This window comes from Aquarana catesbeiana, linkage group LG03 (genome assembly GCF_042186555.1).
Source record: "Aquarana catesbeiana isolate 2022-GZ linkage group LG03, ASM4218655v1, whole genome shotgun sequence".
Classification (NCBI taxonomy): Eukaryota; Metazoa; Chordata; class Amphibia; order Anura; family Ranidae; genus Aquarana; species Aquarana catesbeiana.
In genome coordinates, this window is record NC_133326.1 from 741,632,322 (window position 1) to 741,651,145 (window position 18,824).

Below are 18,824 nucleotides of genomic sequence, written 5' to 3' on the forward strand. Positions count from 1 at the left end.
AAATTGTTCCAAACAAAGCATTACTCACCCAGCCAACCTCTGCCTCTCTCAGAGAACATATCTGCCGCTGGGGAGAGGCCTGGACTGGCCTTTTTCCCTGGAATCCTTTCTGCAGCTGGAGAGAGGACAGGGTGTCTGGGCTCACTCTGTCATGCTGTTGGGTATCTGAGCCCACTGCCCAGCATCCCTGGAGTATACCTGTGGAGACTGAAGTCCCATCCACCTTCACAGGAAATCCATCCTCTGTTAGTTGAGGGCAGAGTCCAGCAGTCCTCGGCCCTGTTGCCAGCCCTTCTGCTGGAAACCCCACACCATCTGTTCCGGCTAACTGTTGGAGAGGGAGGCCGACTGCCCCGCCTCCCTGGAACTCTGTAATTGTTGCCAGTGCTGGGCAGAGGTTGGTAGCACTCTGCCCTGTTGCCAGCACTTCTGCTAGGGACTCCGCATCCTCTGCTCCGGCTAACTGTTGGGGCAGGAGGCTGGCTTCCTCCACTCCCAAACTGTGTAGCTGCCATTGGGGAGGTGAGCCGGCTGCTTCCTTTTCCATTCCCTCATCTGGCTGCTGGGACGACATGTCGATGGTACTGTCTCCCAGGTACACGGATCTTTGCTGGGGAGGAAAGCCCACTTCCTCCACCCTGGCCAACTGTTGGGGAGGGACAACACACACCTCCTCTCCCTTCTCCCCCTGTATCTGCTGCTGGGAAGTGATTGCCATCTTCTCAGCCTGAGCCTCCACAATTGCTGCAGGTGTGGGGCAGAGGTCTTGGACCCTCTGTCCGGTTGCCAGCACTTCTGCTGGGGGTTTGCCAGGTGGTTCCTCCTCTACAGAAACGTCTATTAAATCCCCAGTCTCTGGAATTGGTAAAAGTGTGGGACAGAGGTCTTGGACCCTCTGTTCAGTTACCAGATCTTCAGCTGGTATTTCCTGATAGTCCCAGGCAAAGGGAGCCCAGCCCTGGCACTGAGCAATGTCTAGCAGCCGTCTGTAGGCGATCTCTAGCTCCCATTCCTGAACGGCCAGAAACTCCAAATCTTCCTGTGCCCAGTGCACTTCCGAAATGTTCAGTAGCCCTTCTCTGAAATCCATGATTTCGTCCACCCGCCGCTCCAAATCACTCCCAAAGTTAGGGTCCCCTGTCAGCTTCACAAACAACAGTCCCAAGCCGTCGTAGCTTAAGCCTTCCGTTGGGCTGTCATCCGCTATCCAGGGACATGCTTGGGATACATGCCACCGGAGGGCTCTGTAGCTCTCATCCAGCTTTATCTCTGCCCAGACCAGCCTGCTTAATTCAGCTGTCTGCTTCTTGTGTGGTTTTTCTCCCAAAAACCGCACCCACAGTCCGTACTGTGACCAGTACCTTTCCTCGATGGAGGGGAGAACTTTTCCCTGGTGTCACTGCTCACGGGCTAGCGCTTCCTTACAGAGTTTGCAGCGAATAGAATCACACCATCCCAGCAGGACCTGCTCCGATACTGGTCCTCTGTGCTGTATCTGCATCTCTCGCAACCTCCTTCTGAATTCCTCATCCATGGCGGCTGGTATCTGTACCTCTCCTCTCCTGCTATCTGGACCTTGGATCCAGATGGAAGTTTGGATGTCCCAGACTGTAGGAAGCTTTCCCGCTGCTTGCCACCAATGTCACGGAACGTCCCACACTCCGCTTGAGTGCTTCCGTCATATACCACTTCCTCCAGTCTGTATACAGATAACAGATATTCCAACCTCTCTGAGCATCAAGACAAGGCGACACTTGCTTCACTGCTACCATGAACTCACCTTATTCAGAACCAGAATACAGTCTTATATACACAGGCGAAGATTACTCTAACAATACAAACGTAACCTAATTAACATGAGCTAATTATCTCATCCTTTATACAGCCTAGGTGGCTGAGACATGACCTTTTGCTCAGACTTGTGGTCACCGAGCTTCACACAGGTATATAAACACAATAGCTGGAGCTAATTACAATTAACAATACAAACATAACCTAATTAACCTAATTAACAAGAGCTCCAATAGGAGTCGTCCCGTCTCCTACATTGTATAGAGGACAATGTGATCAGCGCATTCAATTAACACACATTACCATAAACATCAACACAGGGTTAATTAGAACAAACAACAATGAGTTGAATACCTTTAGAACCTAGACTAAACTTATTTACATTAAACCCATTATAGCTGACATCAGACAGGTGAGTGGAGATGATGACATTAGCATCTCCTCACAGGATGTGTCCCAACAGTATAATTCAGTCTTATCATTCTAATATGGCATATAACGGGTTCCAGAGTCTGTGTGTTTTGGGGGGACATGGAGCTGAATCCAAAGTAACACCAACCCCAGAGTCCCCAGGCATACAGCTCACAGAGAGCACCATTCCCCCAAATGCTAGGGCCCATAATCGGTGGGCAACAGGCTTGCATACAGTCCTCTCCAACAGCCTCTGTTCTGGCTAGGTCTGTGACATTTCTCCCCTTTCGGCAGGAGACTAACACAGGAGGAGACCCCAGACGGGTTGACTCCGAAGTTAGTAAACAGCTCCAGTCCTCTACTGCCTGTACCCACACAGTACCCCAAATAAATTGTTCCAAACAAAGCATTACTCACCCAGCCAACCTCTGCCTCTCTCAGAGAACATATCTGCCGCTGGGGAGAGGCCTGGACTGGCCTTTTTCCCTGGAATCCTTTCTGCAGCTGGAGAGAGGACAGGGTGTCTGGGCTCACTCTGTCATGCTGTTGGGTATCTGAGCCCACTGCCCAGCATCCCTGGAGTATACCTGTGGAGACTGAAGTCCCATCCACCTTCACAGGAAATCCATCCTCTGTTAGTTGAGGGCAGAGTCCAGCAGTCCTCGGCCCTGTTGCCAGCCCTTCTGCTGGAAACCCCACACCATCTGTTCCGGCTAACTGTTGGAGAGGGAGGCCGACTGCCCCGCCTCCCTGGAACTCTGTAATTGTTGCCAGTGCTGGGCAGAGGTTGGTAGCACTCTGCCCTGTTGCCAGCACTTCTGCTAGGGACTCCGCATCCTCTGCTCCGGCTAACTGTTGGGGCAGGAGGCTGGCTTCCTCCACTCCCAAACTGTGTAGCTGCCATTGGGGAGGTGAGCCGGCTGCTTCCTTTTCCATTCCCTCATCTGGCTGCTGGGACGACATGTCGATGGTACTGTCTCCCAGGTACACGGATCTTTGCTGGGGAGGAAAGCCCACTTCCTCCACCCTGGCCAACTGTTGGGGAGGGACAACACACACCTCCTCTCCCTTCTCCCCCTGTATCTGCTGCTGGGAAGTGATTGCCATCTTCTCAGCCTGAGCCTCCACAATTGCTGCAGGTGTGGGGCAGAGGTCTTGGACCCTCTGTCCGGTTGCCAGCACTTCTGCTGGGGGTTTGCCAGGTGGTTCCTCCTCTACAGAAACGTCTATTAAATCCCCAGTCTCTGGAATTGGTAAAAGTGTGGGACAGAGGTCTTGGACCCTCTGTTCAGTTACCAGATCTTCAGCTGGTATTTCCTGATAGTCCCAGGCAAAGGGAGCCCAGCCCTGGCACTGAGCAATGTCTAGCAGCCGTCTGTAGGCGATCTCTAGCTCCCATTCCTGAACGGCCAGAAACTCCAAATCTTCCTGTGCCCAGTGCACTTCCGAAATGTTCAGTAGCCCTTCTCTGAAATCCATGATTTCGTCCACCCGCCGCTCCAAATCACTCCCAAAGTTAGGGTCCCCTGTCAGCTTCACAAACAACAGTCCCAAGCCGTCGTAGCTTAAGCCTTCCGTTGGGCTGTCATCCGCTATCCAGGGACATGCTTGGGATACATGCCACCGGAGGGCTCTGTAGCTCTCATCCAGCTTTATCTCTGCCCAGACCAGCCTGCTTAATTCAGCTGTCTGCTTCTTGTGTGGTTTTTCTCCCAAAAACCGCACCCACAGTCCGTACTGTGACCAGTACCTTTCCTCGATGGAGGGGAGAACTTTTCCCTGGTGTCACTGCTCACGGGCTAGCGCTTCCTTACAGAGTTTGCAGCGAATAGAATCACACCATCCCAGCAGGACCTGCTCCGATACTGGTCCTCTGTGCTGTATCTGCATCTCTCGCAACCTCCTTCTGAATTCCTCATCCATGGCGGCTGGTATCTGTACCTCTCCTCTCCTGCTATCTGGACCTTGGATCCAGATGGAAGTTTGGATGTCCCAGACTGTAGGAAGCTTTCCCGCTGCTTGCCACCAATGTCACGGAACGTCCCACACTCCGCTTGAGTGCTTCCGTCATATACCACTTCCTCCAGTCTGTATACAGATAACAGATATTCCAACCTCTCTGAGCATCAAGACAAGGCGACACTTGCTTCACTGCTACCATGAACTCACCTTATTCAGAACCAGAATACAGTCTTATATACACAGGCGAAGATTACTCTAACAATACAAACGTAACCTAATTAACATGAGCTAATTATCTCATCCTTTATACAGCCTAGGTGGCTGAGACATGACCTTTTGCTCAGACTTGTGGTCACCGAGCTTCACACAGGAATATAAACACAATAGCTGGAGCTAATTACAATTAACAATACAAACATAACCTAATTAACCTAATTAACAAGAGCTCCAATAGGAGTCGTCCCGTCTCCTACATTGTATAGAGGACAATGTGATCAGCTCATTCAATTAACACACATTACCATAAACATCAACACAGGGTTAATTAGAACAAACAACAATGAGTTGAATACCTTTAGAACCTAGACTAAACTTATTTACATTAAACCCATTATAGCTGACATCAGACAGGTGAGTGGAGATGATGACATTAGCATCTCCTCACAGGATGTGTCCCAACAGTATAATTCAGTCTTATCATTCTAATATGGCATATAACGGGTTCCAGAGTCTGTGTGTTTTGGGGGGACATGGAGCTGAATCCAAAGTAACACCAACCCCAGAGTCCCCAGGCATACAGCTCACAGAGAGCACCATTCCCCCAAATGCTAGGGCCCATAATCGGTGGGCAACAGGCTTGCATACAGTCCTCTCCAACAGCCTCTGTTCTGGCTAGGTCTGTGACAATCCGATCGAGGGCGAATACTGCTGTGCAAAATGTAAGCACATTGTTTTCCTGGAAGCCCAGGTTCTGAATCTGGGGAAGCAACTGTCAGCACTTAGAAGACCCTCCATACTAAAGGAGAGCCAGTAACGTACACGGCAGGTGCCGGCAGGGGCCAGCACAGAGGGGGGTGGAGAAAAAGAGGTGCAGGCACTAGCAAAGAGTAGATGGGTGACAGTCAGGAAGGGTAGAGGGGGAAGGGGTGCCAGGAAGGCCGATCCAGGACTGGAGCATCCCAATAAGTACGCTCCATTGAGTGTCATTGGTGAAACCAGTCAGGGACCAGCACTGCTGGAGATGAGGGACTCTCCTAGCTGCCGGGGGAAGAACTCCTCCAGTGAGAGTGGGGGGGCAGCAAAGGGAAAGGAAAGAGATTCTGGTGGTAGGGGACTCAATTCTTAGGACAGAGAGGGCAATCTGTAACCAAGACCTGAAGCGCCGAACAGTATGTTGTCTACCGGGCGCTCGGGTTCGGCACATCACGGATCTTGTGGACAGATTACTGGGAGGGGCTGGGGAAGACCCGGCTGTCATGGTGCACGTTGGCACCAATGACAAAGTCAGAGGCAGATGGAGTGTCCTAAAGAACGATTTTAGGGGCTTAGGAGCTAAATTGAGGAAAAGGACCTCCAAGGTAGTGTTCTCAGGAATACTACCGGTACATCGAGCCACACTAGAAAGGCAGAGGGAGATTAGGGAAGTAAACAAGTGGCTGAAGAGCTGGTGTAGTAAGGAGGGGTTTGGGTTCCTGGAGGACTGGGCCGACTTCTCAGTCGGTAACCGGTACTATAGAAGGGACGGACTGCACCTAAATGAGGAGGGTGCAGACCTGATGGGAATGAAGATGGCCAAAAAGTTAGAGGGGTTTTTAAACTAGGTGATGGGGGAGGGTCCAGAGACAGAGATAGCCAGCGCGGAACATATTCCAGAGGGTAGTATTGGGGGCATTAGTGGTAGGTTAACCAAAGCACAAAAACACAAGGTGAGTATAGTAGCAAGTCCTAGTTGCAATCTTGAAACACCCAATACGAGGACAATATGCGACCGGTCTAAACTATGTGGCATGTTCACCAATGCCAGGAGCATGGCGGACAAGATGGGTGAACTAGAGATACTGTTGTACGAGGAGGATTTGGATTTTGTGGGAATTTCAGAGACCTGGTTCAACAGCTCTCATGATTGGCTTGCAAACATTCAAGGGTATACCCTATACTGCAAGGATAGAGAGGGTAAAAAAGGGGGAGGGGTATGCCTATATATCAAGAATAATGTACAAGTGAATGTGAGAGATGACATCAATGAGGGAGCTAGAGAGGAGGTGGAATCCTTATGGGTAGAGCTCCAAAGGGATGAAGCTAAGGGGAAAATAATACTGGGAGTATGCTATAGGCCCCCTAACCTGAGGGAGGAAGTGGAGACGGATCTCCTATCACAAATTGGAGTAGCAGCAAGGATGGGAAGTGTTATCATAATGGGGGATTTTAATTATCCAGACATAGACTGGGCGGAGGGAACCGCGCATTCATTTAAGGCTCGCCAGTTCCTTAATGTCTTGCAGGACAATTTTATGCGTCAGATGGTAGACGCACCAACTAGAAATAAAACAATACTGGATCTACTGATTACCAACAATACAGACCTGATCACAGATGTGGAAATACGGGGCAATTTAGGGAACAGCGATCACAGGTCAATTCGTTTCAGTATAAATCACACAAATAGGAAACATGAAGGGAATACAAAGACACTGAATTTCAAAAGAGCAAACTTCCCTAAACTACAAACCTTGCTAAAAGGCATAAATTGGGATAATATATTAGGAACAAAGAACACGGAGGAGAGATGGGTTTGCTTTAAGAGCATATTAAATAAGGGCATTAGCCAAGGTATCCCATTGGGTAATAAATTTAAAAGAGCGAACAAAAATCCTGGATGGCTTAACTCCAATGTAAAAATGCATATAAAAGCAAAGGAGAAGGCCTTCAAAAAATACAAGGTTGATCATCCTCAGCATTCAGACTTTATAAAGAATGCAATAAGAAATGTAAGGGTGCAATTAGGACGGCTAAGATAGAACATGAAAGACACATAGCGGTGGAGAGCAAAAAAAATCCCAAGAAATTCTTTAAGTATGTAAACAGTAAAAAAGGGAGGACAGACCATATTGGCCCCATAAAGAATGAGGAAGGACATCTGGTTACAAAGGATGGGGAGATGGCAGAGGTATTGAATTTATTCTTCTCCTCAGTCTTCACGAGTGAATCGGGGGCTTCAGTAACCAAAACTGCAGTGTTTATCCTCATGGCACAACACAGGAAGCACCTCCATGGTTAACAGAGGACAGAAGCAAAATTAGACTTGAGAAACTTAACATTAATAAATCACCGGGACCAGATGGCTTGCATCCGAGGGTACTTAGGGAACTCAGTCAGGTGATTGCCAGACCATTGTTCCTAATTTTTACAGACAGTCTACTGACTGGAATGGTACCAGCTGATTGGAGAAAAGCCAATGTAGCACCAATATTTAAAAAGGGCTCAAAATACATCCCTGGGAATTACAGACCAGTTAGCCTAACATCAATAGTATGTAAACTCTTAGAGGGGATGATAAGGGACTACATACAAGATTTTAGTAATAAGAATGGTATCATTAGCAGTAATCAGCATGGATTCATGAAGAATCGTTCTTGCCAAACCAATCTATTAACCTTCTATGAGGAGGTGAGCTGCCATCTAGATAAAGGAAGGCCCATAGACGTGGTGTATCTGGATTTTGCAAAAGCATTTGACACAGTTCCCCATAAACGGTTACTGTACAAAATAAGGTCCGTTGGCATGGACCATAGGGTGAGTACATGGATTGAAAACTGGCTACAAGGGCGAGTTCAGAGGGTGGGGATAAATGGGGAATACTCAGAATGGTCAGGGGTGGGTAGTGGGGTTCCCCAGGGTTCTGTGCTGGGACCAATCCTATTTAATTTGTTCATAAACGATATGGAGGATGGGATAAACAGTTCAATCTCTGTATTTGCAGACGATACTAAGCTAAGCAGGGCAATAACTTCTCCGCAGGATGTGGAAACCTTGCAAAAAGACCTGAACAAATTAATGGGGGAGGGGCAACTACATGGCAAATGAGGTTCAATGTAGAAAAATGAAAAATAATGCATTTGGGTGGTAAAAATCTGAATGCAATCTATAGACTGGGGGGAGAAGCTCTGGGGGGATCTAGGATGGAAAAGGACTTGGGGGTCCTAGTGGATGATAGGCTCAGCAATGACATGCAATGCCAAGCTGCTGCTAATAAAGCAAACAGAATATTGGCATTAAAAGGGGGATCAACTGCAGAGATAAAACGATAATTCTCCCGCTCTACAAGACTCTGGTCCGCCCGCACCTGGAGTATGCTGTCCAGTTCTGGGCACCAGTCCTCAGGAAGGATGTACTGGAAATGGAGCGAGTACAAAGAAGGGCAACAAAGCTAATAAAGGGTCTGGAGGATCTTAGTTATGAGGAAAGGTTGCGAGCACTGAACTTATTCTCTCTGGAGAAGAGACGCTTGAGAGGGGATATGATTTCATTATATAAATACCGGACTGGTGACCCCACAATATATAAATACCGGACTGGTGACCCCACAATATACAAATACCGGACTGGTGACCCCACAATATATAAATACCGGACTGGTGACCCCACAATATACAAATACCGGACTGGCGACCCCACAATAGGGATAAAACTTTTTTGCAGAAGAGAGTTTAATAAGACTCGTGGCCACTCATTACAATTAGAAGAAAAGAGGTTTAACCTTAAACTACGTAGAGGGTTCTTTACTGTAAGAGCGGTAAGGATGTGGAATTCCCTTCCACAGGCGGTGGTCTCAGCGGGGAGCATTGATAGCTTCAAGAAACTATTAGATAATCACCTGAATGACCACAACATACAGGGATATACAATGTAATACTGACACATAATCACACACATAGGTTGGACTTGATGGACTTGTGTCTTTTTTCAACCTCACCTACTATGTAACTATACAGAGGTGTAACTAGAACCTTCAGGGCCCCGGTGCAAGAAATCATAAAGGGCCCCCTGTCCCCCGGTCGTGCCCCCCCCACGATGGCGAAACACCAGGTCCTGATTGCAAGTGTGACCTTTGTGACCCCGTAGTTCCATCACAGGTGTCAGTAGTTTTATTTTCGTTATTTTATTTGTTTATTCGTTTTGACCATTTTATTTCATTCACTTTTACAATTTTATTGTTTATTATTTTTTACAATATTTTATGAGCCCCGTTGGGGGCTTTGGTGTAATATCAGGGGTCTAAGCAGACCTCTGATGTTCCCCCTTTGAGACAGAGAAAGCAGACTCAGGACACAGCCCTCAATCTCCATATCTGCAGTATCAGCTGCACAGAATGAATGGACAGGAATAGTTCTGTACATAACTTTCCCTTTATTTGAAGCATAGTAAACACAGTTTATTATGCCTCAGTTCTGAATGAACAGAGTCAGCGATCGGTGTGGATCACTGACTCTAATCATTAAGACAGGGAAAGGGCTGGTAAATGACACATTTACCAGCCCCTTTCCCGTTCTCCATCCTGACACATTCCCCGCAGCAGCTGGCTAGAAAGGGGGGAAGCCGGCAGTGTTGTTGGGGGGGGAGTTGAGGGAGCCAGGGGGTACACAGGGGTCTGGAGGGAAGCAGGAGCTGGACAGGAGGGGTGGCAAGGACCCCTGCAGCGTGGCATAAATTCCCCCTCCCCCCAATGTTTCAGCTTGGGCACCAGGGACACTTGCCCCGCATCTCTTACAGGGTGCCAAGGGTCCCAGATGCTGCAATTGCCCCCCTGAGACAGATGGCATCTCTTTGAGGGGGGGTAAGAGGATATGTGCTGGGGGGGGGGGCACTTTGGGAGGAGACAGGACTTACAAGGTGTGGTGTCAAATCAGACTCCCCCAGCCCCCCCCAGCACATATCCGTTTATCCCCCACTCATCACTCCTCCTGGTGTATTTTCGTTAACCCCCCTCTGAGTTACTATTGCCCCCCTCCTCTGAATGCATAAAAACACACTGACCTCAGAAGTGCGGCTCTTCCAGTTCTATACTTCTTTCTCCCCAGCTCCTCCTGTCAATAGAGGAGGTTAAGCTCAGCAGCTTAGAAGTAGCGGGAGTGTTAAGATTAACAGGTATATTGAAGTCACCAAGAATGATTGTTGGAATTTCAGAAGAGAGAAAAAATCATTAAAATCACTGCTCCTGAAAAAACGGCCATTTTAAAAACTTTTTTTTGCATTGATCCATGTCCCCTGGGGCAGGACCCGGGTCCCCAAACACTTTTTATGGCAATAACTTGCATATAAGCCTTTAAAATGAGCGCTTTTTATTTTCACATTTGTGTCACCAAGTGTTACTGCAGTGCTGGTTTGTCTATGACCAGGATGTACTAGGCTGCTGGTGCTTGCCAGTACACCAGAAGGATGAGTGACACTAGTACTGGCTCTCTGCTCCATATGAGAACCATGTGGTTGTTGCACCTCAGCAACAGAAGAACGGGGTCGGGTACGCCTGACCTTAGCAGGGACCACTACTCCGTCATCAGAGCTATCTGTCAGGGTGCTCTCTACCGGTTTGTATACTGAGCCTGAATCTGACAGTGAGATCTCTTTAATGCTGTACCTCTGTTTGGATATTTTGGCCACTAAATTTATAGGTACAGCTAGTGAGACTCACAGGTAAAAGAGCACCTGGTTGTCAGCGCCTGCTTCAATCACTACAAATAAAAATAACTGTTAGTGGTAGCAGGGATCAGGTGTGACTCTGCTAATGCTGCAGTTTTGTGTGCTGTGTTTTGTAAGTGACAGTGATCTATTGATACTGGACTTGGGTGGGCTGGGCTGGGAGGAGGGGCTAAACTCAGGTGCTGGCAGGTGTCTGGTCTGATTCTGCTAACGCTGTGTTTTTGGGAACACTATACTATTGGGGAAGCTAATATAGTTCTGATCAGATCAAAGATATTGATCCGTTCAGATACTATACTGGTAATGGAGGTATATCGTGTGTATTAGTGTACCTGGCTAGTGTAATCTGATGCTGTCTGGGATTGACACTGACCCTAACTGACACTAAAACCTAACTGATGTCACCCGTGACACTAATACAGTGATCAGAAAAGAGATCTGTACACTATACTAGTGACACTGTGACAGGGAGTGAAAGGGTTAACTGGGGGGCGATCATGGGGTTAAATGTGTACCTACATGTCCTGGTGTCAGTGTAGTGTTGGTGTACTCACAGTAGATGTCTTCTCCTCGATCGCTGGGAACTAAAAGGGCTCCACGAGGGGAGATGACATCACTTCCTCTGCCTGTGTTTACATTACACAGACAGAGGACAGTCTGCCATTCACCAGAACCGATCAGCAGGTCCAGGCCAGAAATCATTGAGCTGGGCCTGTAGACTGATCGGTTCTGAAATCAATCCAATCATTGTGGGGACGGCACGGTGCGTGCCCCCCTACCTACGCGTGTGACTGACGTACAATGATGATGATTCGCACAGGAGAGCCAACCTGCTGCAGTACAACTGTGGTGGCTGGTTGGGAACCGGTTACTGTGATTTCTGTATTCTCTGTATTAGGGTAAAACATCTTCATGCAGCTCCCCCCATCCCCCAATACTTACCTGAGCCTGATCTCCATCCAGCAATGTGCACAAGAGCAGAGGCTCTCTTGGCTCTCTCCCTCCTCATTGGCTCAGACACAGCAGGGGGATCCATTGGCAGAGGAAGACTTGGGACTTTTTATGGCAGACAAGGACTCATAAAGGGGATGGGAGTTAGGGATGTTCATCATTTCTTCTAGTGATGGGGGAGGGGTAACTTTCCAGGATTTATAACTCCTATCCTGCAGAAGGGAGACAATGACAGATGATATTTCTGGAGTATGAGTTGTATTGGTTATGGGACGGCCTTTTGTACAGAAGTGAGAACTGTCTGAGGTCTTTGTCTTCAGAGGAATGGATCGTGTTTTCTGTCTTTATGGTCAGGACAAAACATTCCATTCATAGATTTGTATATATGAAATATTCTATATAAATAATTCACATTTTCATTTCCAGCCAACAGGTGGAGCTGAAATCTCTTTTCCACATGTTTACATGCCTGTCCTTCCCGGATCACTGTACAATCCATGTTATTTACAGAGCTCAGTAGCTCAAGCTGTAATTTCCCTTCATAACTGAATGACTCAGAGGGGGGGGGAGGGGGGAGCAGATTGCTGAAACCCACCGGAGGGACCTCACTGGATATTGTGTGAAAATTGAGGATGAATTGATCCGTGGTGTCTGTATCTACAGAGGTCAGTGAGGTCTCGGTCACACGTGTGTCAGTACCATGTGATTATGTGACATTTATTCAGCATTTCTAAAGCCTGATAACCGCCTTCCATGCCTGCCATGAATATTACAATGGCAGCACACAGTGCTGGTCACACAGGAGCGGTAGTGTTGTGTCGTGTTATAAATGAAGCCGCATGTCGCTGTCATGAGACATCCACGCTTGTCAGTCGCCTCCATTCATTTCATGGTGATGTCCAATAATCGCTGGGCATTGGAGGACAGACAGCGGAGGCTCCGGTATCCCAGAATGCACTGGGAAATAATAGAGAAGTAGGACAGAGCAGCTCCGGTCACTTCTGGTTGTACAGAACAGCCGTGTGGTAACTCCAATAGCTTCTGTGTGCCGGCAAAATCACCAACCAGCCGGCAATACTGACAGTGCCATCCAGGAAATGTGTCACTGCACAGCCAAAAACCTCTTATAATTATATATACTAATCAGCTGAACACAGAAGGATTCATCCACAAAACCCAACACCAAATACATAGAAAGAGAACTGTGCAGCACTACAAGTGAGACTCCCTAAACCTAAAAATAGGATTTTTATTCCAAATGTTTAAACAATCCACACGTGTTTCAGCAGAATTATACAGGAATATTACAATGTTAGAAAAAACTATATAAGTAAGATATTGTCAAAGTGTTCAATATTGCAGCATGATGAGTGAGACCACCCAAACTTTAGCATACTATTTACATGCAAAAAACCTACTTTGTGGTCGGCCACTTATGATTGGTGATGTGCAGTGACACCTCCCTTACAGGATAGATATAAAGATAGCTGTGCAGCGCTAGAAGTGAGACTCCCTAAACCTAAAAGTGTTAATATTTACACATTTTAAACAAACAACACAAATATACATGATGAAGCCCCGCCTAGGGCGTAACGTGTAAGGTGGAGACGTCATCATGCCTGTCAGATACACTAGGAGAGCCGCTGCTATACTGTTATGAAGGAGAGGAGGGTCGCCGGCCGCTCTGTGCATTCTTACATGGATATATTGTGATTCTATGTGAGGATATATTACATGTTATTATTAATAAACTATTAATGACCCGAGTATCCCAGCTATTGTGACACATACAAATAAAACAGATCTGGTAACAAGTCACCAAGCGGGTATTATCCTCAGACCGGGAAATCTGTCCTCCAGGGGGCAGGAGAGCGATAGTGAGTATGATGACATGGCGGCTGGTTTTCATTTTATAGAATTATTGTAATATATCCGAAATCCACATATCAGAGGAGATCATTTCCTCTACATCACTTCCCCTTTAGGCTCCTCCCACTAGAAGAGCAACCCCTCCCCCGGACATTTCTCCAGCATTCTTCTAGTGTTTTCAGAGCTTCATAAACACAATGAAGACACATCATAAATGTCATAGAAGTGTTACTGAGCATTGCTTCCTTCTACATAATCATCAGACGTGTGAGCGAGTCCTAAGGGGGTCTATTCCATCCTATTTCCTGCTTGTTAGGAATATGGATGGTCATTCCATATGTACATAGCCTGGTCACTGTTCTACTATAAGGGGAACCCCAAATCCCATGGATGAGATTACAAAGAGAAAGATTCCCTCAGAGAGAGGAGAAGACATGAGAAGAGGACAGGTGATGGAAGATTCTACATGGGTGAGGATGGAGGACACCCAGAGATAGAAGGAAACCCTAAGAGACGGGAACAATCACAAGACGTCACATTCCCCATCACTGCAGATCACACATTTCTCTTACCGTAAGTCCTGAATTTTACTCTCCGGGTTCATCAGAAAGGAAAGAGAATCAGACTTCCTTTCATATCTTGAAGAGAAGGAATCTTCTCCTTCTGCTTTGTCCTCTCCCCGACAATCTTTACTGGAAATAGTACAACCATCAAATCTAAAAGCCAATAATGAGATAATAATTAGCACCAAGAATGTATGACCTCTGACACCATGAATAACAATGTAACACCCAACATTTCCCTTCCACATGGCTGCCTTCCCCATGGCTCTACAGTCTCATACTGGACCTGATGAGGACTTCTCATTGGTGGCTATGAGTGGTCTTTGAAGTCACACTCCAGACAAAACGTAAAGGAGGCCCCTGATATGTATACGGGGTCTCCGGCCTTCCTACACAGGGGTCTCCATTCAGCTTCTGGAAAATCCTGGAACACCACTTTGGTTCCAGATATAAAATGCAGTCCAGACATTCCCATCTCCGCCCACTTCTGCAGACAATTGGTCCCTCCAATGTTGGGATGATGATGTCACACCCCTGACATTATTTCCCTCCCCCAGATCTCTGAACACGAAGCTTTCCCTCCAAATGTTCTGTGTGATAAATGGTATAATTGGGGGGCAGGGAAAGGGTTAATCCGATGTAAATGATGTGATTGGTAGAAGGTGATATGTGGGAATCACCATTTAGCTCTGGTTCACACAGCACAACATGAAAGTCGCAGCGACTTCCAGCTTGACTTTGCTCTACAACTTCCCGGCGACCAGGTGTGACTTCAAAGTGACTTTACTGAGAAGCATTCCTATGTGACTTTGATGATCCGTGTTTATAGCGTGTTTTATCACATGACAAAACATGCGTCTGATAACCGTGATTGGGGCGTCATTAACAATCAGGCTGCATTTACATCTACATGATTCTGAATGCACATCAACCGCACAGAAATTGTGTCTTTGCCGCACGTTTCAGAAATGCGCTGCGACCGTGCATCACGCTTGTACTGCAAAAATGGCAAGGCAAGCACGATGCATGTTTCCAAAATGTGTGGCAAAGCATGCGTTTTCCTGCAGGTTGCCAGGCATTCAGAAACGTTCAGACGTCAATGAATGGTATCGCAAGGGCAACGTGTGTTGTCACACATCTTCAAAATGCACAGCAAAGCAAAGCATGCGTTTTCTTACGGGTTGGCGTGCGTTCAAAAACATGAAGATACAGATGAATGGTAACACAAGTGTGATGCGCATTGCCCCACAAAACACGCAGCAAAGCATGCGTTTTCTTTTGGGTTGCCGTCAGTTGTAAATACGTTTCCATTCATTCACATCTGTACATTTCCAACTGCACAGCAACCTGCAAGAAAATCCATGCTTTGCTGTGCGTTTCATAAATGTGCGACAATGTGCGTCACACTTGTGTTATTATTCATTTGCTTCTGTACATTTTTGAATGCATGGCAGACCACAAGAATACATGCGCTTTGCTATATGTTTCAAAAACGCACAGCAAGGAGCATTGCTTTTGCGTTACCATTCATTTACATCTGCACATGTGTGGCGTGCGTTGCTGTGCATTTTGTAGACGTATGAAAAAGCGCACATTTTCTGTGTGGGTCGCCTCGTATTCAGAAACACACAGATATGAATGTCGGCTAATTGTTAATGACACCCCAATCACAGTTATCAGACGCATGTTTTGCTGCCAAGATGCATGACGCTCCATGACTGAGAAGATTCTTGATCTACTTTGGGGTGTTTGTTGCATGTAGAGCAGAACATTCCAGTGAATGGGCTCCCTATACACAATGTGTGCTTACACATGAAAAATACACAAATAATGGAAGTGGGAATGTGCGTTTCCGCTACGCTCAGGTGTGACTGGGATGTGTTGGGAGGAAGATTTTAGGCAGCGAGGATGACCAGGGAGGAGAGGTGAGGGGTAAAGAAGCCTCAGAAGTCGCAGCAAAGTCTATAAGATTCGGACAAATGTACGACTTTCTGGGGATTTTACATTGAAGTCTATGGGAGTCGTGCAGCACAAGAATCGCCCAAAAGTAGTGCAGGAAGAGTTTTCTTTTGTTGCAGTGACTCAAAACGCAGCAATTAAGACAACACCCAATAAAATCTTTGTGTTTTCACCTGACCTGCGACTTTACATGTCATCAGAATGTTGCTGGGAAATTGCTGTAGTGTGAACCAGGGCTTAGGGCTGAGGAAAGTGTGAGTTCCCAGGACTTCTAACAAGTGTGGTAGATGGAGAACATGTCTGATAATCACCGTTATACTGTATGCAGGTTCCTGCCCATTCTCTGAATTCAGTTAGGATATCCTCACACTCACTTACATGACATACTGACTCCTGTGTAGGAATGGAGATAGAAGTTTCTGGCACTCTGGACCCACAGTGAGATCTGCAAAATATAAAGACTGAAAACTTTCTCTCTTCAAAGTCTTCAAGCAATAGTTTAGCTGCTTGGAATAATTCTTCATCCACAAGTGACCAGTATATGAGCCCCTCAGCCACAAATCTGTACAATCAGACATGACTCTCCTAATGAAGTCCTCATCCTGAGTCTCATACAGACAGAAGATATTCTGAGTACAGAAAGTCTGATCACTGCTCTTCATGGCCCATTCTATGATTGCAGGTTTGGCTCGGAGTGAGATGGTGATTCCTGTGATCTCTGAGAATGTCTTCACCTGATTTTCATTTAAGAGACCAAACAGGAATTGTACAGATAATTCTAAATGTGAGTAATCTAATCTGAGGTTATTGAGTGATCTCCCTTTACAGATCTCCGGGAGGAAAGTACCTTCCATAGACCCAGACCCATCATCCATCCCATAATAGAGAGCAGCAAGGAACTCCTGTACACTCAGGTGGATGAAGCTGTAGCAGGTTTGGTTGCGGACGTCCCAACGAAAGATGTTCTCATTCAGAAATACAGACTCCACCTCATCCAGAGAAAGTCCATGTCTTTCTAGATCTTTCTTCTCAAATAAGATTTGTTGGTTCAGAACTCCCTGATTGGCCAGAGCACACAGCTTCTTCAGACAGGTTTGTTTCCTGGGTACAGACTGCTCCTTCTTGCTGTGATGGGTTAGTAAAACCTCCAGGAAGAGAAGGTAAATTGAAGTCGTTGTATGACACCGAATTGTATCCAAATCTTTTCTTATTTCTTGTTTCATTACAGTGCAGACAATCCAGCATGTGATGGGGACGGCACACATGGTGTACACAACGTCATTGTCTTTTATTATACTGAGAACCTTGTCTGCATCTTCTTTATTTCCAAAGAATTTATGGACATATTCCTCTCGATCGTCTCTTGTAAATCCCTGGATTTCCACATTGTGAGAATCATTGATGAATATGTTAAGTTTCTCCATGGCCAGTGACCTTGTGGTGATGATCAGAGAAGATTGTGGGAGAACCTGTCCCCTGAACAAGCTTTGGAGAATTATTTCTTTGTGGGTTTCCATAGAAATGTCAAGACAACCCTCAGATTTCTCCTCCAGAGTCCACCTCAGTTCATCAAACCCATCAACTATGGTAAGAAGTTTTCTCTGACTTCCAGGATCCTCCAGAATAGACACCAGGTCATCTGAACTCAGTCTGCAGGTTCTGGATAAAAGTCCCACAAGACTTATGTTTCCAGGGATGGTGTTGATTTCTCTACAGCTCAGATAAAACACAAAATCAAACTTGTCTTGGTAGAGATCCCCAGAGGCCCAGTCCAGCATGATCTTCTTGGAGGTCATTGTTTTTCCAATCCCAGCAGCTCCTTGTAACACCACAATCTTAGGGATGAACCCACCTTTATCAGGGTCAAAGAGGGCCTGGATTGTGGTTGGGGATCTTTTCTCCATGATCTGTAGATGTCTTCTGCCTGAACTCCTTATTTCTTCTTCTTTTCCCTCTTTATTCTGGGGTCCGTTTATCATCAATAACTTGGTGAATCTTTCCTGTAGATGAACAGCCTCCCCCATACAGGAATTATATTCTTTAATCCTCTGGAACCTCTCTTTCTCAGACTCTCTGTGTTCCTTACTGATGTCTTTATGAGAGAAAAGAGAATATTTTATTCCTCATACACACATGAAACAGTATTTATAAGACAGAGTTGGGAATATTGTATTCTAACCATAAACCCAAAGAATGGAACCCTAAAAGAAGATATCCCATGAAATACAGGAGGACTGTGGAAGCATCCAAACTATGGACACACCATCCAGATGAGGCATAAATAGAACCTATAGGGCTCCGGTGCAAGAAACCATGAAGGGCACCCGCTGACTGCTGGGGCCCTTTCCATCAGTCCCAGGCCCTTCCCTCCACGGCTGGGGCTCTTCTCTCTGAGGCAGGGGCACTTTCTTCAGCCCATGGCCCTCTCCGCTTGTTCCTGTAGTGGGGGCCTTTATAAGCCCTGGTTCAGACTGCTGCGACTTATCATGTGACTTTCAACGCAAAGCCACATGACAAGTCAAAACACATTCATTTCAATGGGTTCTGTCCTAATAAATGTGACTACAGTCACAGCAACAAAGAAAATGGCAATACTTTTCTATAAAAATAATAAAAAGTGTG

At 46.5% G+C, this 18,824-nt stretch overlaps 2 protein-coding genes across 3 annotated transcripts in view; one reads left to right on the forward strand and one right to left on the reverse strand.

Annotated features, from left to right (window-relative positions):
- LOC141133875 (NACHT, LRR and PYD domains-containing protein 12-like) overlaps positions 1-18,824 on the forward strand; it is a 981,044-nt gene that overhangs the window by 477,267 nt on the left and 484,953 nt on the right. The gene's annotated exons all lie outside the window — the stretch shown is intronic.
- The window catches only part of LOC141133876 (NACHT, LRR and PYD domains-containing protein 3-like), a 169,760-nt gene that overhangs the window by 66,119 nt on the left and 84,817 nt on the right, over positions 1-18,824 (reverse strand). For both annotated transcript variants that reach the window (XR_012243130.1, XM_073623468.1), the window contains exons 5-6: positions 16,581-18,294; positions 14,253-14,396 (exon numbers count right to left, since the gene is read on the reverse strand). Coding sequence is in view for 1 of the 2 variants with exons in the window: in XM_073623468.1 (XP_073479569.1) it covers positions 14,253-14,396; positions 16,581-18,294 (1,858 nt within the window). In the remaining variant the exon portion in view is untranslated. The remainder of the gene's footprint in view (positions 1-14,252; positions 14,397-16,580; positions 18,295-18,824) is intronic.